The following is an 18743-nucleotide window of genomic DNA, read 5'->3' as shown; positions in this document are numbered from 1 at the left end:
GGTCTTGGGATCAAGCCCTGCACTGGGTTCCCTGCTCAGTGGGGCGTCTCCTTCTCCCTCTGCCTGCTGCTACCCTCCGCCTGTGTGCTCTTTCTCTCACAACTAAAAAATAAAAATCTTAAAAAAAAAACAAAAAAAAAAAAAAAAAAACACGGATCTTAGAGACTTTCATGTCAGTACAGAGAGCTCCACGACACTGACCTGTGTGGCCCCATCTCTGTGCCTGTCACCCTCGGCTGCAGGCAGGGAAGGGCCCGAGCTGCTTGCTACCTGCACGGCCGGGGTACCGGCAGGGTTAAGAACCTGAGCTGGAGATCAGACGGTGTGAGGACTGGGCAGGTCTCTTCCTCTGCCTGGGCCTCAGTGTCCTCCCCTGTGAAACAAACACCCATGGGATGCTGTGACGGGAGGACGGGGCCCCCAAGGCATCGGCGACGCCGCAGGGAGCCTGGAATGAGTCTACCACGGAAGGCAAGGCGGCGAGTTTTGTCTGTTTAATTTATTACTGTTTGACATCCAGTGACACCGACATACCCCGCCGGGCCTGCGGCCCCTGGCCCCAGCGAGTCTGACCTGTCCCACAGAATACAGTACGAGGGGTGGATGGCCACACACGTGCATCCACGGCGGAAACTACAGTGACTCCCAACTGCGGCCGCAACAGTACTGCCGGGAGAGGAAAGACGAGCGGGTGTCGCGTGTTCCCCGAGTCATGATTCTCGTCTTCAACAGTTAATGCTGTTACAAACGCTACTGATGCCAGGACAGGGCCAGACACAAACAGTCCTACATCTTCTCTGCCGTATAAATATGGAAGATTTTCGTTTATACAGTTTACCCTCAGTATGAAACTACGTCTGCTGCTACCCGTTACTGCTAAGGGCTACGCTGCCTCGGCTCTGGAACCAGGGGCCCGGGGTCGAGACTCTGGAATGTTGGGACTCAGTCTTCCTCGCTGCCACTTCCTGAGCGGTCCTGGAGGGGGACAGGAGGAGAGAGCATGGTCAGCCCCACCGTTGAGGGCTCCCCCACTGGGGCCTACCCAGGCGCTAAGTACGTTCGTTGACTGCCTTCGCTGGGGGCGGGACGGGGGGGGGGCAGCTGAGGGGCACCATGAGGCCAAAGGTGTGGCAGCCCTTGGCTTTGCCCCTGGCGCCATGTCCAAATCCCGGTGTCGCTGATCTCCCGGGGACTGGCCCCTGCGCCCACACGGACTCTCCTCAGATTTGGAAGACTCGTTGGGCCCTCTCTGCTTCCTCCCACCGCAGTGTGCCTGTCCCTGTGCCCCTGACCTGCGGCTTCAAGACCACCATGGTTATTTCTATGTAGGATGTTTGTTCCTCCGCACAAACGTTTCGAAAAGCTTGGCAAGGGCCACGAAATGCTCTGCTGCACCAGGACTGGGCAGATGGGAAGCTTCACAGCCCAGACTCTCCTCTCCAGAAACACAGGCCAGCGTTCCATGGCCAGGACATCGTTAATGTCCTCACCAGGTTATCGTGACATGGTCACGTCTGTTCTGAGCCACCAGATTTTGCAATTACTACAAATGGCTGCATGAGAAAATCAGCAACCCTGGGACAGCACTCGACGAGTTCTGCTGGGATCCAGACCCCAGGAAAGCCACGTGGCCTCCCTGTTTTCTAGAAGTGGAAACTGAGGCTCCGAAGTGAAGTGAACAGCCGGTCTCCCGCAGCAGGGAAGGGCTGGGCACTGAGGCCCCAGCCAGGAGGCCAAGAGTCTGCTCAGACGGGTCTGCCACCAGCCCCCATACCCACAACGCTGGCCACTGTGGGCTCGATGCTCCGCCGCTTCTCCCTGGCGTGTAAGGAATGCAGCCTGCTCCGGGGCAGAGGCAACACCCAGACACCGCTCATGGCACCGTTCACGGGGCCTGTTTCACACCGTTTTGGTAATTTTAGATTGCGGGATTTTGGTTTTTGTTTTTACCCACCACCACTGACTGGAAATCCTCAGACAGAGGCCAGAACAGAGCCACGAGCAGAGACCCGGTGGCGAAGCACGTGTGTCACCCAGGGCCAGGGCATCATGAAAGCTTCAGCTACAGAGGGGGCTGTGTCTGCTCAGGGGTGACAGATAGGGGCCTGTCTGATGGCATCTTTCGTCCCAGGGTCTCCTGACCCCACCCTCGATAGAGACCCAGCCCCACCACTGGCCTCAGCGTGGTGGACCAGTGTGCTGGGAGAGGCGACTGCGCCCACCGGCCTCGGAGCACTGGTTCACCAGGGTCACACGGACCTGGTCTGGAGTTATGTGCCGTGTCCAACCCCGAGCCTCAGTTTCCCTATCTGTGGAGTGGGGTGTTAGAGCACGGTCCCTCCCAAAGCCGCGACAGAAGGGTCCCAGACCTGGCAAGGGGACAGAGCTCCAAAGACTGGCCTGCCACGGCCACCGGCTCCTGCCACCAGTGCCCTGGGGACTCACCTCCTCCTGCTCCTCTTCACTGTCGTCGTCGCTCACCACCGGCTTGGCCCGCGAACCGCGGCTCGGTCGCCGCCGGCTCCCCTTCAGCCGATCCTGTGCCTTCTCCTTCCGGCCCAGCTTGATCTTCACTTTGACGGAGCGGGCTGGGGTAGGGGCCAGAAAGAGTGGCGGGGGCGGGGGGAAGGAATAAAGACGTGAGCTTGGGAGAGCACGGCAAGCTGAGTTGGGGTGGCAGGGAACGGCCTGGCTATGACGCTGGTCTGCGCAACCACCCGCTGCTGGGACTCACACTCAGACTCAGAGCCTTCTTCCTCGCCCTCCTCCTCTTCCTCGCTCTCCTCGCCCTCGCTGTCATCTTCTTTCTCTATTTTCTGCCGCACGCTGGTGAAAACCGACTGCAGGACGATGGAGTCTTCATAGATCTAAAAAGAGACACGTGGGATTTCAGTGGGCTGGGGACTCATGGGGGCCACTGGCCCTACCCTCTGGCCAGGATAGCCTGTGTAGGACAGAGAGCCCTCCGTAACCCTTTCCCAATCAGGGCCTAAGAGAACATGAGACGTGGAGAAAAGTGTGGATGTGTTAGTTTAGGAAGAACTACAAGTTCCTCCCTCCCTCTGAAGAATCCCAGTGAGGATATGCTTTTAAAAGCTCTGAGAAGGTCTGCAGCAATGCTGGAACCACATATCCCTCGCTTAAAGTAGCATTTCCCCAAATTTAAGACTGTAAAATCTCTTTTCCAACGAACCATCTATCCATAGCACACTTAGGAAAGTTTGCTGAGTTGAGGTTGTGTATGTTAATTTCACTGCAGGAAAGGACACATCCACACGATTCAAGGCGTCACTAGTGAATTCAAAATAAAATTCCAGCATGTACACTGGATAGCTCACAGGGTCATCCTGGAAGGATCAGACTGAGTTTATTTCCTCTAAGCTGCTTGTTGTTCTTTCTGCTTCTTTTAGTAAGGAATACATTGCTTTCACAATTGACAAAATATTCCCAGTGGCTGAAAATTTTTTTTATCAACCTGTTGTTTTTGGTTGGTTTTATTTGTCAGACAGAGAGAGAGAGACGGCACGAGCGAGCATGCCGAAGCAGGGGAAGGGGCAGGCAGAAGGAGGAGCAGGCTCTCTGCTGAGCAGGGAGCCCCAAGTGGGACCCGACTCCAGGATGCTGGGATCATGACCTGAGCCAAAGGCAGACGCTTAACTGACTGAGCCACCCAGGGGCCCCTTTGTTTGTTTTTTAAAGTAGGATCCATGCCACTGTGAAGCCCAGAGTGGGGCTTGAACTCATGACCCTGCGATCAAGCCCTGCATCAGACTCCCAGTTCAGTGAGGAGTCTGTTTCTCCCTCTCCCCTGCTTGTGCTCTCAAATTAATAAATAAAATCTTAAAAAAACCCGAGCTGAGATCAGGAGTCGGGACACTCAACCAACTGAGCCACCCGGGTGCCCCTTAATCAGTCAATTTAAGACAGAGCAAGCAGCTTGCTGAACTGGGGCCTAGCTGCGAAGGTGGCAAAAGCCAGGAGTGGGTGCTCTGCCCACGACTGCCCCCCAGGGCCTCCTCACCAGGGAGCCCTCCAGGTTGAAGGTCTGAGCGTTCTGGCACAGCAGCATGACGTCCTTCTCCAGGTCGTTGAGGCTGCGGTACTTGTGGTTGCGGATGCGCTCCTGTGGGTAGAGGGAGAGGTGGCCTTACCTCAGGACTCTGCCCTGTGCCGGGGGACCCCAGGGCCGGGAGTCCCTCTGCCTAACTAGGTCCTGGCTGTCTTCTGGGGACCTCTGTACACACTTGGAAGCCCAGGCCCACTGAACAGAGCTGCGCGGCTGAAGCCTAGGTCATGGGTAACCTTGAAGGAACCCCGAACGCTGGCCGCCCGTCAACAGAGCTTTAGGACCCTCTCCCACAAACTGGGCTGCTGGGGCTCTTGAGGCCACGAGGAACCCCAAGAGCCTGAGACTGGGTCCAACAGCCCAGGCTCTGCCCAGTCTGCTCCAGGCTCATCTGTCCCATACACCCCAGTAGCACCCAGACGCGGAAGATACTGGGTCAGATCCCCAGACACTGAAGATACTGGGTCAGATCCCCAGACACTGATGTGGGCACACTTCCCACACCCCATGCCAGGCTTACCTTTATCTTCTTGAAGTCCACAGGCTTGCGGATGAGCTCGTAATACTCGGGCAGCTCCTTGCGGGAAGGCAGCTGGATGAAAACCTCGCTGAGCTGACGTCCACTACTACTGCAAGGCGGGACACAGTGGGCGTCACTCACGGGTCCTGCCTGCTGGGGGAGCCCCCCCCCTCCAGCCCCCGGCCACCACCCGCTGCTTGAGGAATGAGAAATTCGAAGCGCTCAGGAGTGATCTCCTGTACGTGTACTGTCCTGTGAGTTCTGGAACATTCTTGAGAGGGAAACAAGCCCAGAGGGGCCGGGGATGCATCTGAATCCAGGCTCTGCCCTGACTTAAGCCCTCCAGCTCCTGGAGGGAATATCACCAGATGCTGAGCAGCCAAAGCCTCAGCACTTGAAAGAGGCAGAATCACGACTGTATTTATGTACGATGCAAAAGTCAGTTTGCTTATGTCAGGAGCAGAAAGTGCGAGTTCTCAGAGAGAGACCAGTTTCTGCACATGTCTCTTACAGGTAGCACTCAGGAGCCGTGAACTTCAGAGAATTTGGCTAAAACCAGTGGAGAAATGCTCCCTAGAGAGACCCGAATGGAAGACCCGAGCAGTTTTCTAGTCCTTGCCATTGGGAAAGCACAAGGAAGCAGAGGGAAGGTGTTCTGTGAGTGACCCTGAGACATGGCAGGGTGTCAGGCGCTGTCTCCCAGGCCTCACTTTCGAACAAGCCATGCACTTGGGCGCCAGGCTGTGCCACACCCAGACCTGGTTATGTCCAGGGACAGGAGCTCAGAGGGGACATCACTCCTGGGCCTGCCTGAGAAAGGAGGGAGCAGGCGCTTCAAGGATGGCAGGACGAGAGCAGACAACTCTTATGAGCTCAGTCTCCCTCTCTGTTCCATCAGCCTGGAGCCACGGACCCCACCCTGGGGGGCCGGTGACCTGGTTGAGGCTCTGTTCCAAGGCCTGCCCTAACCTTATCTGTGACCAGCTGGACCCAACGTGGCAGGATGTGGCTAAAAACACAACCTGGAAGGCAGGGGGAGGCTGGCCCTCGCTGAGCATGGGCACCGCACTTCACACTGGGATGACAGATTGGAAGGCAGAAGCCCAAGGCAGGCTGCGTCTGGGCAAGGCTTGCTGGGAACACGTGGGTCAAGCGTCCAGCCCAGGGCAAGGACTGAATGCTGATGGCTGTCCAAAGCCAGCAAGGTGCGGGGACCAGATTCCAGCTCCTGTATGTGCAGCCGGCAGCTCAGGAGACCCCAGCTGTGGGAGGAGGACCAGGGGCCTCCGTGTTTGTGCCAGAAACCCCGAAAGAGCAAAGTTTCTGGGATCCCGCGGTCCTGGCAAAACTGTTCCTTTAGGCAATCATGACATCTGGGGCATCCGGCAGGGGAACCCTGAAATGCCCCCCGGAGTGGCAGGCTTCCCTTCTCTGCGGGAACAGGCTGGGGGTGGCTCGGCCACAGGCAGCTGGGGCTTGTTTGCATATCTCTGAAGAGGAGAACTGGAATCAGAAGGCACTGGGTGCTCGGCCGGGGAGAGGGAGACCCGAGCTGCAAACCACCACTCACCCAGCTGCACGCGTCCTGCCGTCCCCCCCGACCTTCTGAGAGCTCCCCCTTCTCACCCTGACAGCATTCTCATCACAGTTTTGACCAGGACACACGGCGGGAGTCACAGCTTACACTCTGATTCAGGACACGCACCTGCAGCCGTAAAATACCCGGGGTTTCCCTGCACGGGGTTGCCTTTGCCAAGTGAGCTGAACTCTGATGTTTCCTCCACTCTTTCACATTTTAGAAACGCCAGGTGACCTGCTACATTCATTCTGCTGCTCACTGGTGGGTGTGGAGTGTGCTGTGCCCAGCGCTGAGGCCAGGCTCTCTAGGCTACACGCCCCCGCGCTCATCTGCGGCATCTGTGAAGGAGGCTGGGCCCGGGATGTGTGCGGCCCTCGAGGGAGCTCACGAAGTAAGACTCTGGAGCTGGGATACAGTGGAGAGTTTTGTAATAACACCCTCTCACCTCCATCGGGCTAAGAAATTGGCGGAGACAGGAAAGAACCGGGAGCACTGGGGCTCCTCTTACAAACCTTTGGAAAAAGGGTGTCACTGAGGAATGAAGGCCCAGGTGGCCACCTGCGCCTGATGCTTCGCTGGTGCAGTGAGCTCGGAGGACAGAGGGCCTGGAACTGGGCGTGCGTGACACAGGGACAGGGCCCCAGGACGATGGGGGACTTTGAAAGGTATCCTCTCTCAGACAGCAAATCACTGCCATTAAATTTCAGTTGCCAAAGTGCTGAGATGTCATTTTTAATCCTTGGAAGTCCTCTGGAGACCCCCACCCCGCCATTAGGCACTGCTGAGGCCGGCTTGGGGCCAAGAGCCTGGAAAATGGGCCTTCCAGGCTCCCTCGCCAGCCCTCCTCCCCTCTGCATTAGCGGCGGACAAGTCACAGCTGTCGACCTCACTGGGCAACAAAGCCCAAAGTCCTTGTGGTGGCGGCCTGGCCCTCTAGGACTCTGACCTCAGCACCCCTCTCTCCCCCTCCTCAGGATCATCAAAGCCACTGCTCCCCGGGAAGCCCAGCTGCTGCCTTCACGTCACCTCAGAGCAAGTGCCTGCTCCCCCGAGGTTCTGGGGCCCCTCAGTGCCTCTTACAGAGCGTAAGAAACAAGAACGGCTGAGATGTAAGATCTTCAGCGCTCAGCAAGCCGAGGTGCACCAGCCTCCCGAGAGCACGCCTGACCGCTGGGACCTGGGTGGGCTTGGCCTCTTCTTGAACTTGATGACATGGGGTCCGGCGTGGTCAGCTCCCAGGCCTGGCTGCCTCCCTCACTGCTGTGACAACTGTCTCTGCGGGCACACGCAGTGGCAGCTCCCACGTCTCGGGAGCCACCCCATGCCCCAGGTGGGCACCTGGGCTGTGCCGGTTCCGGGTATCTGGAAGCACGTGGCTGGGGACACTCATGTCCGAGTGGCCGGCCCGCGCTTCTGGGATACACTGGGGTGCGGGAAGCGCCGGAGAGCAGGGCCGGGTGGCTCTCATCTGGTCAGCTCAACGCGCCGTCACTCCTGATCGGTGCGGCTGTTCCACACGCGGGGTGCGAACTGCTATCTCTCTGTGCTTTTAATCCCCGATTCCTGGACAAGCAGTGAACCCGGCTCCGCTTCGCAGCTGGGAGGGTCCCCCGACGACCTCTTTCCGGCCAGTATCCGTTCACGTCTTTACCCTCCTCCAGAGAGTCCTTTGGGCAAACCCCTTTTCCATCCTATGTCGTGTCTTCTTACTTTTTGATGATATCTTTTGATGAATGGATCTTAGTTTGAATCAAATTCCGATTTACCAGTACTGCCCTGTCACAGAGGTACTGCATTTCGTTCTAGAAATGTTGGCAATTCAACCTCTTTACGTTATTAGATATGAAGCCAGCCACCCGGATCAGCGTCATTTCTCCCAACCAAATCCTGGGTGTCTGTGTCCTCGCTAGACGGGACAGCAGCCATGAGGGTAGAGGCCTCGCCGGTTCAATTTCCCGCTCTATCTCTGTCACCTAGAACAAAGCCTGGTACAAAGCCCGTGCTCAACAAACATTTGCTGAAGAAACAGCTCAGGGTGAGAGTCTCAGGGGTCATGGAGCAAGGTTCAAACTTGGGTGTCACAAAGGTCATCTCTGAACAAGGGTGCCTCATCGCCCCCCACACTGCATGGTCATCTATACACCACCCCATTCTAGAAAAGACCGGCAGCAACTACCAGAAAGCACCCCCTGCCCTGAGAGGGCACTGCTGTGTGCCTGTTAGCCTCCTGTGTTATGAGCCTTGCTCTCCAGAAGCTTCTGCAGGCAGAGCAATCTGGGAGTAAAGGAGCTTGGGAAAATCCTGAGGCTGTGAGGACCAGACCTGTGACTTCCACTCAGACACCACCTGGGCGCTCACCCCGTTCGGCAACACGAGCAGCAGCAGCCATCGTTACTGCTGCCCGTGGCCGTGAGGACTACGAGGGCGCTCCCCTCATGCCTCCTGACACCAGCTCCCAGAGCAGGGATTTCCTTCTCCCTCTTTCACTGCCCTGTCCCCATTACAACAGGACATGGGACGCAGTCAGGCCCCTTGCCCGAAGCTGCCAATTCCTCCCCAGTCTAGGCCAGTGGGTGCTTCTCGCTGAATGAGGTTTGGTAACGAGTCTAATTTTCTGTTGCCTAATTCTCTGTCCGGGCAGGGCTCTGTCTAGTTGTACACGCCTTTCTTGGCTGAATCCTGGATCCTGAAGAGCCCTGATAAGGGCCTTTATTACTCAACCCGCCCAGATGGCGGCTGCCTCCCTCAGGAAGTGGACCCTCCCCATGCCAAGTCAGGATTCTGGTGGCGTTGCCCAATGCTGAGTTCCAACCTCTCGCCCAAGACTTGGGCCAAGTGCTGTACCTCACACTTCCAGTCTCAGCGATGGGTCCAGGCAAAGGCCTGGGACACAAGCTGGCCAGTCAGAGCCCACCCTGTGGAGTTGAGGAAGCAAAGGTTGCTTTCCTCTTGGGATGTGAAGTCTTCAGGACGGAGGGAGCCCAGAGCTGTGGCAGCCACAGGTCACTGTATGGGGTAAGGGGAGAGATGGTGGACAGCTCTGGGTCCCAAAAGCTAGTCTTTGCTAACTCCTTTACAGCCTTCCAGCCAAAGGAGTCCCTGGACATGAATGTCTCAGAACTAGCTTCCTGATACACAGAGCCCAGAAGTCCAAATGTCCCTTCACTGTGTCCTTAAAGCAAAATTACAACATGGGGAGGAAGAACAACAGGACCGAACCACGAACTCTCTGCATCGAAGAGGTCATCCCCCCGTCAGCCTTTCCGACAGATGGAAACCAGAGAGTCAATGAGAGCTGGTGGCAGGCAGGGCTTCCGCACAGGTCACCCGCCACGACCGAGTCGGGACTTCTCCCACCCATTCCCATATGCTGCTCTAAGTCAAGGGTCAATAACCTTTTCCTGTCAACCACTGGTGTAACTCTATCAGGCTTCGCGGGCTATCCCATCTCTATCATGACGCTCAACTCTGCCACTGCTGCACAAAGTGGCCACAGACAAGACGCAGAAAAATGAGCTCTGGCTGTGTTTCCATAAAACTTCTCCTATGAACAACAAAATGTGAATTTCCTATAATTTCATGTCTTGCAATATTATATTGTTTGTTTCACTTTTCTAAGATCCTCTAAAAAACCATTCTTAAATTCACAGGTGATACATACACAGCTGGTGGGGCAGATTTATTTTTTTGCTGGCCACTGGTGGGAATCCTAAAAACAACAGAGAGAATGGCTGTCCATCTCAGGGATGGCAACATAGTGCCTGGTGTCCTCACTGTCTCATCCTCTGATCAGTGCAGACATTGCAAGTAGATCAGAGCACTATCCCTTTGCCCTCAGGCAGGCACAAGCAATCAAGTGAAGATGGTGCCCCAGACAGACCCTGCTAGCCAAGTACGGAGGTGGTCCCATACTGCCAGGAACGACTCCCTCTCAGTCCCTCAGTCCTGCTCTCCTTCCTAGAGTCCAGTTCAGTCCATCTTCCCATGACATCACTCAGTGACATCTTCAAGCCCTGGACCGTGTTCTCTTTTGACCCCTGATCGGCAAACTGAGCCTGCAAGGCCCCGGGATAGAGCAGCTCAGCAATTTCAAAACTGACTTAGCTGCAGACCATCTGAAACAGCATCTCAGAAGGGTTTCCAGAAACAAAATTTGAAAGTGAAATAACGAAACCTATTTGTTTACTTTGTTAGTATACAATTACTTTCTAGGTTCAGCTTTCTGACGCGTTACAAAAATCAAGGAGAGCTGGAGCATCACACACACAGAAATCTGATCTACTTAGTTACAAGGTCTTTTTATGAAGAGCCTTCACCCGCTGAAAGGGCCAGTTCTGTTGGACTTAGGGCTGCAAGGTAGAGAAACAATTCTGACTCCCACACGAGGGAGAGGAAAGGGTGTTCACCAGCGAGCCCGCTGAGGATAATGGTCTGCGGGCTGCTGGCCCTGTGCAATCAGCACTCTCCCGGTAGGGTGGGGAAGCTTTATTTCAGGGTACGGGTGCCAAGGCCAAGACTAGCTATAGGTTATGACGCTGGTTAAGTGTCTAATGAGCTCGCAGTTTCAAATGAGCCAAGGACACATCTGGGGGGCACGCTGTTTCTCAATACAGTTGACCACTGCAATCCAGGCGTCATTTTAAAGAGACCCTGATGTTGTGCAAAAGCTTTTTATCTTGATGAAATCCCAATAGTTCATTTTTGCTTTTGTTTTCCTTGTCTTCGGGATAACTGAACTCTACGTTTGAAACCGATAAACTCTATGTTAACTAATAATAAAATATGAAAAGAAAAGGAAAGAAAAAAAAGTAACCTGAGCTAAGGAAGCACCTGGATTTAACATTTTCGTCAAATCCATTTGGATTTGGAGGCGAGACCCTGAGGTGTGAAAAAAGATGCAGAGCCTGGGATTACACAGGAAGCAAAAGCCAGATCATAACCCAGCCAGGCTCCCAGCTGCCAGCACGCACCCTGCGTGCCCAGGCAGCTTCGCCCGGCAGGCCGTGAACGCCGCGGGGGCTGGCCTCGCACCACGCTCTATGGTGGCAGTAGCTCAAAAGACATTTGCTGTGGGCGACAAGGACAAAGAGCAGAAGCCCAGGACCTATTTGAGGCACTGCAAAGAACATGTCTCAGGACGAGAGAGAAGGGGAAGACGAGAGGCAAAGCCAGCCCAGCTCTCTCGGGAGCTGCCGCCAGAGGCCCGTGGAGCCAGTAGCGCGAGCACGGCGGGGGTGGGGGGGTGGGCTGGGGGGCAAGGCCACCTTCAGCGGGGCTGGGTGATCTGGGCTGGAATGAGTCAGAGTTCATGGCTGCAGGTACTATGAACAACAATGATCCTCTAGTGGGATGAGCAGCTGAGCAGCGGCGGAGGCCGCAAAGCCCCCTTTGAAATGGAAGAGACCGCCAGATGCCTACCCTGGGACTCAGGATGCCAGGGTTCCCTCTGGTCCAGCTGGAGCAGACAGACCCACCTCCACACCTTCCCTTCCCTTCCCTCCGAACTTTTAAGCTTAGTTAACTTAACATTTTTAACTAGTTTCACCTTCAAACCTTAACCTTTCAATTCTTTTAGCTTCATTTTAAAATCTATTGTTTCATGATTTTTCATTTACTTGACCTTGAACCTTTGATTCATCCTCTTGTCCACCCCCCGCTTCCCCAAGGATTCTGAATCTTCCTTTCACACTTCTTGTCCTACCTGTTGATTATTTTCATGACCGTTTCCTTACTGCTTTCCCTGAGTGCAAAAGGAGCCCACACTTGTTGGAATGCACCAGTACACGGAACTCTGCGGGAGGCAGAGGGTGTGACTTGTTCACCCAAAACTACTTATTTCTGGGGCCCAGGGTCTGTCCCTGTCCTGTTTGGAGCTTATATGTAACTAGTTTTAAGCTCCTTCTAACACAGCTGCCCTGTTTTCTTCTACTGTGGAGACCAACCACCAGCAGGGAGGGAAGCCCGGGGTAGGGGTGGAGCTGGCAGGATGACAAACAGGGCAGGTTCAACTGCATCCAGCAAATTCTGTGGCAGCTTCAGAACCGCAGCATGACTCGGCAAGGCTGCAGGGACTAACCCTCCTGTGGCCTAGAGCCCCACTGGGCCCTCAGCCCGGCCCGGCCCTGCACCCGCATCCAGGCTGGCCAAGGCCTGGCTGATGCGGATCAGCAGTTTGCTCAAGACAGCTCACCAGGGCATTTCTCAGGGCGGGCTCCCGGATGGGCGCCAGGCTAGGAAGTGCTGAGCCAAGACCGGAACCCCCAGGCACAGGGCTAGCTTCTCCTGCTGGAGCGCACCCAGCCTGAGCCTGGGCTCCAGACGAAGGGCAGCATGGCCTTGGATGGCTGAGGCCAGGGAACCTGAGGCCTCTCGTCTCCTCACGAAACAGCTCCCCAGCCTGTCCACCCTCTCTCTACTCTCTCCCCGAAAGCAGACTGTCCTGAGGGGCCTGGAGCCCCCTGTACGTATCTCTCCCGGGGAACTGGTCAGCCAGACAACCTGCCCCGAGGCTTGCTACAGCGCCTGTTTTTCTTGCAAATCACTGTACAACTCTTTTCAACTCCCAAGAACCATCTGCTCTTTGATTCTCAACAGGGAGGCACAGGGCTCCCCCCAAGGGCAAAGGGCAAGAGGTAACAGGTTTGAATTAGGCAGCAGCTGCCAGGTTCAGGCCAGCTGAAGCCGCCACCACAGATGAGGCCAGAGCCCTTCACGGTCCACAATGGATTCAGGGCTGGTGTCTAGGCGGCGTGCCTGGCCCGCGGTATCTCACATTTGGGGTCTCCAGAATCCCATTTGGGGGGTTCTACTTCTGTGCTGGAAACTGAGGCAGGGAGACGGATGGTGAACCCAGATGTCTGTGACACTCAAGCCATCCAAGCCCTTTTAAAATGGCTGGGAAGGGGAAGGGGAAAGGGGACCGAGAGGGTCTGCTCAGTGGGGCTTAGCCTGGGCAGCCTGAACACATCCATCGGCTTTCTGAGCCATCGAGAGTAACCTGCGAGGACCTCCCAGAACAAGTGTTCCTGCCCGTCACATCGGTAGGATCAAATTCAGGAAACCTGGCGCCGCCCCTCCACTGCCCAACAGCCATGACTCTGCCCTATAGCGGGTCACGGTCGAGCTCAAAAGTCCAGCACAAGTACTGTGGAGGGTCCTCTGGCGCCGGCCTGCTTCAGTGGCTCCTCCCAGCAGACACCCTTCTCTCAAACTCCACCCGAAGCTCCCAGGTGTGAGCTCCAGAGCGCACGCCCACGGACCAGCATTTGCAGACCGCGCCTTCGCTACCTGCCGCTGGCAGGACACACAGCCCCGGGACACGGTCCCAACCTGACCCGGAACCTGTGCCTGACTTATTTTCGTGTTAAGATTTTAAAGCCCAAATCCCTACCTTCCAACTTACTTACTTTATTCCAGTTCCAACTCTGCCTGTGAACCATAGGGCTCCCTGATCCCTTATGCAGATCGAGATTTCCAAGCCCTGAGGAGGAGGAGCCCTGTGAGGTTCAGCAGTGCGGGCTCGGCCGTGACATCCCCTGGCCTTAGCCGGCTTCCTCTGCACACAGGACGCCGGTACCCTCGGCCTCGGGGCCTCTGCATATGTGTCCCCTTTGCCTCTGACACTCCTTTCTTCCTCCTCCCCTGGCGGGGGCCCTGCTTACACCCAGGCTCTGTTGGTGCAGCACAACTTCAGGCCACACTTGACACAGGGGCCTGGGTAGGGAGGGGCATGGCAATCCTGGGCCTGAGCAGGTCTGCAGCAAAAGCTTCTAGAGGAAGACATCACCTGTATGTGGACACGGACCTAAGTACAAAGGTAGTATCAAATGTGATCTCACTGGTATTGGAATACAACTGGCGATCTTGAAATTTGTAATCAAAAGCAACATCTCGAGTGATGCCCGCTGACAGTGCGGTGGCCCTGCCCACACACGGCAGCAGGGACCCAGCAGAAGCGCTCCCTCAAGTCCCTGCACGGAGACCCCAACCGCGGCTCCCATGAGCACTGGGAGTGGAATCCGCGGCACCTGCCTCTTTCGCTCGGCAAGGCAGACTTGAGAGTATCGAATCCAAATGCTGACAACGTCCTGTAATCATTTACTGGCATCGAGGAGCCACTAAGCTGTAATAGTTCCTTCTCTCCTCAGGCTCTGTGTTTAACTCAAGTATAGATTTTAGCTAATTAAAATGTTCTGGCAAGTAAAAAAATTTTTTAAAAAATTATAGATGCTTCACTTCCTCTTCCAGAAATGAGCTATATAGGAAGTCTGGGACAAGAAAGTGTGTGATAGGACACTTCCAAATTTATTTTGCTTTGGTTCTCTTTGGTGTGGTGTGGTGTCTGGTCCCTCAGAACCTTCCAGGTGCCTGACGGGTGTGCTGTGAGAGTTTAACCTGGTCCAAAGAGAGGTCTGGCCTTTGTGCCAGGCTCCTGGGTGGTAATCTCTCAGCCCTTGAAATGTCCTGCCTTCTGGGCTGCCTTTGTTTACCTGGGGGCCTTCGGCCCAGAGAGTCTCTGACTGCGACTTAAGGCAGGGGTGATGGGTCACATGGCATCAGTTCAACCCACAGAGGAGCTACAGACTGAGGTCAGCCACGTGGGCGGTTAGTCGTGTCTCTGTGACCAAGCTCCAGTGAAAACTCTAGACACTGAGGCTTCCTTGGTGGCAGGTGCTCTGTGAATCTTGCCTCCTAATGTGTCAGGAAGTCAGCGCTGCCAGCGACTCCCTGGGGAGAGGACGCCTGGGAGCTCCACACACACGCCTCTCCAGGACGCTGCCCTGATGCCCATCTGTGTCCTTGCACTGGAACAAACCATAACCGTAAGTAGAGCAGCTTTCAGAAAGTCCAGACAGTCCTTCTAGAGAATTAGCAAGCCTGAGTGTGGTCTGGGTTCCCGGAACTCTGCAATTGGTGTCAAGAGTGATGGTGGTCTCACTTCTCACCCAATCTCACAACAGGACGAATGGTACTATTGTTTCTCCCTGTGGTTTCAAATTCAGGATGTTAAGGAATGTCAAAAATATCCATTAAATAGGTCAGCCTTTTACCCAAACATCATCTTTGAAAGTATTTGCTATGAGGAAACTTTTCAAGCAGGAAAACAGGATAATTTTTCCAAGTCTCTATGGGTCCTGCTTGATCTTTTCCTAGGGGATCACCAGCAAAGCAGCAGGCGGACGGACCCGCTCCAATCACTTCTCGACGTCAGCATGCGGGAGGCTTCCTTTAATGACCATGTATACAAGTTCCACTTGTAACTTCTCTACATTTCTTTCCACTGTAACGGAGAACTCCCAGTCCTGTGATGTCACCCATTCCAGGAGGACGGGGGTTAGCTGTCAACCACGTGTCAAACTCTCCACTGAGGTGTCTCGCCATGTGGGTCTCACGCCAGCTGGGAGTGCAGCTCTGTGACCCCAGGGCTGGGGCTTTCGTCAAACTGGATCTCGGCCTCCTGCAGAACAGTCTCCAGAAGGGGTCAGTGTGAGTTTCATGCCTGACTTCTCACCCCATCTTGCACGCGCTGGAAGAACTGAAGGCAGCAGCTGGGGGAGTCAGTTCCTCTCTTCTCATGTGATCCAGGGCTAAGGCTGATGCTCAGGGGGCATCCGCAGTAAGTCACGAGATGATCAAAAAAAAGGGATATCTTTTAATTTGAAAATAGCCAAGCCCTTAGCAACAAGTTCAGGAGGCTGTTTCCAAGCATCCTGTGTTTTGTCTTTTTTTAAACTGAGGTGTACCACTGCAGGAAAGCACGCATATCAAATGTTTATCCTGATGACGTTTCCATTTCTTTTAAAAAAAATTATATTTTTTAAAGCTGCTGCTTTTTTTTAAAAAGATTTTATTTATTTGTTTGACAGAGATCACAAGCAGGCAGAGAGGCAAGCAGAGAGAGAGGGGTAAGCAGGTTCCCCGCTGAGCAGAGAGCCCGATGCGGGGCTCGATCCCAGGACCCTGAGACCATGACCTGAGCTGAAGGCAGATGCTAAACCAACTGAGCCACTGCGGCGCCCCAAACATCTCGTGTCTTGAGGTAACCACTGTTCTACACCCAATCATCATGATCAGCTTTTCAACTTCCTTTAACTGGAAGCATCCAGTAGGTACCTGTTAGTGTCTGGCTTTTTTAACTCAACAAAACGACTACAAGATTCTCCCAGGGAGTGAAGGGGTGCCTGTTCCGGTGGTTGGTAGCATCCACCACTGATACATTTTCCAACGGCTGGACACTGGGCTGTTTCGTTTAGGGCAGTTACAATCAAGGCTGCTATGCACGTGCTTGAACCTGTCCTTGGGTGGACACAGGCACTCAGCAATCTCTGGTTTACAACCAGGATTGGAGTCTGTGGGTCAGAAGGTTTAGTCCCAAAGAGCAGACCTCTCCCATAAGCAGGAGGTGAAGTCCATGTGCTTGCCAATACTTCAAGGAGTTTTAGCCATTCTGGTGGGTGTATGGAGGCACCTCTGGTTTTATGGCGCCTTACCTCGATGTTAACATCAACGTCGTGCCAATGAGCCCAAGCACCTTTTCACATGCTGATTGGTCACTGGGATATCTCCTTCCAGATCTCCTTCCTGTTTGTGGCTTTTGTCCGTTTTAAAATTTCAGTCGGTGCAAATATTCACTGGCTTCATGAAGGTGTCCTTGGATGAACAGATGTTCTTAATCTTGGTGACGTCTACTTTATAGGTCTTTTCTGGTTAGTGGTGCTTGTGTCCTGTTCAGAAGCCAACGCCTATCTACATTGAGGCCGTGAAGATTTTCATCGATGCTTTCCTCCACAACTTTGCTTAACCTTTCACCCTGACCAAAGATTTCAACTTAACACATTTGTAAGGTGTTAGGTAAGCTCAAGGTTCATCTCCATTTGGATATCCCAAAGACCAGCGTGACTTTTGAAAAGGCCATCCTTGCCCCGTAATCTTTAAGGGTCTTCTTCATTTTGATAACTTTGAGACTCCCTTGCAAAAAAATCATTGGGATATTTTGTTTTCATTGGATTTTTGCACATTCCATATTTGTGGAATTGTGGAAGTTTTCTCAAAGGTGAAGTTTGCGTATCAGCTAAATACTTTCTTCTCTAAGGCTGATGCTATATTTTTAGGGTGGATGCCTGAGCTGAAACAAGCCTTTCTCACTTAGTCATTTGTTTCTCTTCTAATAATAAGATTCTTTTTTTAGTGCAATCTGTACCCTTTATTTGGGTACAATCACCATCCCCCCCAAATTTCACACCTGTGAGCCTCTCCAAATGATGCACTGCGAGCTTACATACACCTCGACACTTTTCCCTCCTACGGATGACAATTTGCCCTTACTTTACTTAATGACTGCCACATAGTACTATAAAATCAAGCTGAACAGCCGCCTGGTTATTGTGACAGCTGCATGGCGAGTATGTACCAGAAAGTGGACTAAGACACTGGGGAGTAGTACGAGCCGAGCCCTGAGCAAGATCCAGGCCTCACGCCCGAGCTGGTGGACCGCGCGCACACGCTCCTGTGGAGGGCCTCAGAGAACCGCTGTTTTCTTACTTAAATGGTACTTGTGAACCACACACGGATCGGCCGCAGTCTCCTACTCCGTGTGTCTGCGAGAGCAGGGACCCTAAATCCCAGAGCGGAGCCTGGTCAGTCTTTGCCACATGTGGCCCACCCGCGATGGCCCGGGGTGAGAAATGGGCTGGCATGTCACCCACGTGTGGGGAGAGGGTGGAAACTCTAGAGAATGGAAGCTGCTCGGTCTTGGCTCTAGAAACACCGGCCCTCGCACCACAGCCCACTGGCTGTGCGCTCGGCACCCATCACGGCACGGGTCCCTCCCTTTCCACCTCGCCCATCACTGGCCCCCTGAGGCCTCTCCACAAGCTCCTGCCTCTGCTGGAGCACTCGGCCCCAGACCTCCACTCCCCCGGGCTCCCTCTCAAACGTCACAATCCCTGAAAACGGCCCCCTGCCTCCACCTCCTCACGAAGTTTTCTCTTCCGTCTCACCGCAGCTGAGAGCGTGCTTTCCTCTTGCAGAACGCGCATTCCATGAGGGCAGGCGTACTGAGACAAAGGCCACTGACGTTTGTGCAGTGACTGTCCCAACAACCGGCTCACAGGCACACAGAAGGCCGGGCGGGGCACCTCTGAGGACCCCCAGCGCCCACCCGCTGCGGTCCTTGGCTTACCTGTCCTTGTACTTGATCACAGCATCCACGATCTTCTTCATCTTCTTGGTGAGGTTGGGAGGGTTTGGGGACAGCTTCTCGGCGGGTGGCCGGCCGCGCTTCTTCTGCTTCTTGCTCTCGTCATCCTTGTCACGGCTGCGGGTGCTAGTGGTCGGGGTGGAGGAGCCGGCGTCACTGTCCCGCTTGCGCTTCCGAGACGACTTCTTCTGCCGGACCTCCTCTTCGATCTCCTCCAGCGTGCCCTCCTCAATGGCCTTCAGGGTCAATAGTGGTAAAATAGGACAGCCAGCACCGAGGTCGACAAGCAAACGTCGTGACGCGAACCCACAGTCCCCAGCCTCTGCCTCCCCAGGTGCTCCCCGCCCACGCCCGGCCTGAACAAATCCACAGCTGCATT

The 18743-nt window shown here is 54.6% G+C and overlaps 1 protein-coding gene across 7 annotated transcripts in view; it reads right to left on the bottom strand.

Annotated features, from left to right (window-relative positions):
- Positions 1 to 463: 463 nt before the first annotated feature.
- Positions 464 to 18743, bottom strand: part of SMARCA4 (SWI/SNF related, matrix associated, actin dependent regulator of chromatin, subfamily a, member 4) — a 90278-nt gene continuing 71998 nt past the window's right edge. For 3 of the 7 annotated variants that reach the window (XM_045989982.1, XM_045989980.1, XM_045989984.1), the window contains 6 exons: positions 18347 to 18609; positions 4587 to 4695; positions 4022 to 4123; positions 2735 to 2867; positions 2446 to 2588; positions 464 to 975 (listed from right to left, as the gene is read on the bottom strand). In XM_045989982.1, the coding sequence (XP_045845938.1) occupies positions 943 to 975; positions 2446 to 2588; positions 2735 to 2867; positions 4022 to 4123; positions 4587 to 4695; positions 18347 to 18609 (783 nt within the window). In that variant the 3' untranslated portion in view covers positions 464 to 942. The remainder of the gene's footprint in view (positions 976 to 2445; positions 2589 to 2734; positions 2868 to 4021; positions 4124 to 4586; positions 4696 to 18346; positions 18610 to 18743) is intronic. The other 4 variants (XM_045989981.1, XM_045989983.1, XM_045989985.1 and 1 more) reach the window with 4 other exon arrangements.

Source organism: Meles meles, chromosome 20 (assembly GCF_922984935.1).
Source record: "Meles meles chromosome 20, mMelMel3.1 paternal haplotype, whole genome shotgun sequence".
Classification (NCBI taxonomy): domain Eukaryota; kingdom Metazoa; phylum Chordata; class Mammalia; order Carnivora; family Mustelidae; genus Meles; species Meles meles.
Note: the sequence above shows the minus strand (reverse complement) of the source record. Positions and strands in the feature narration are given on the sequence as shown.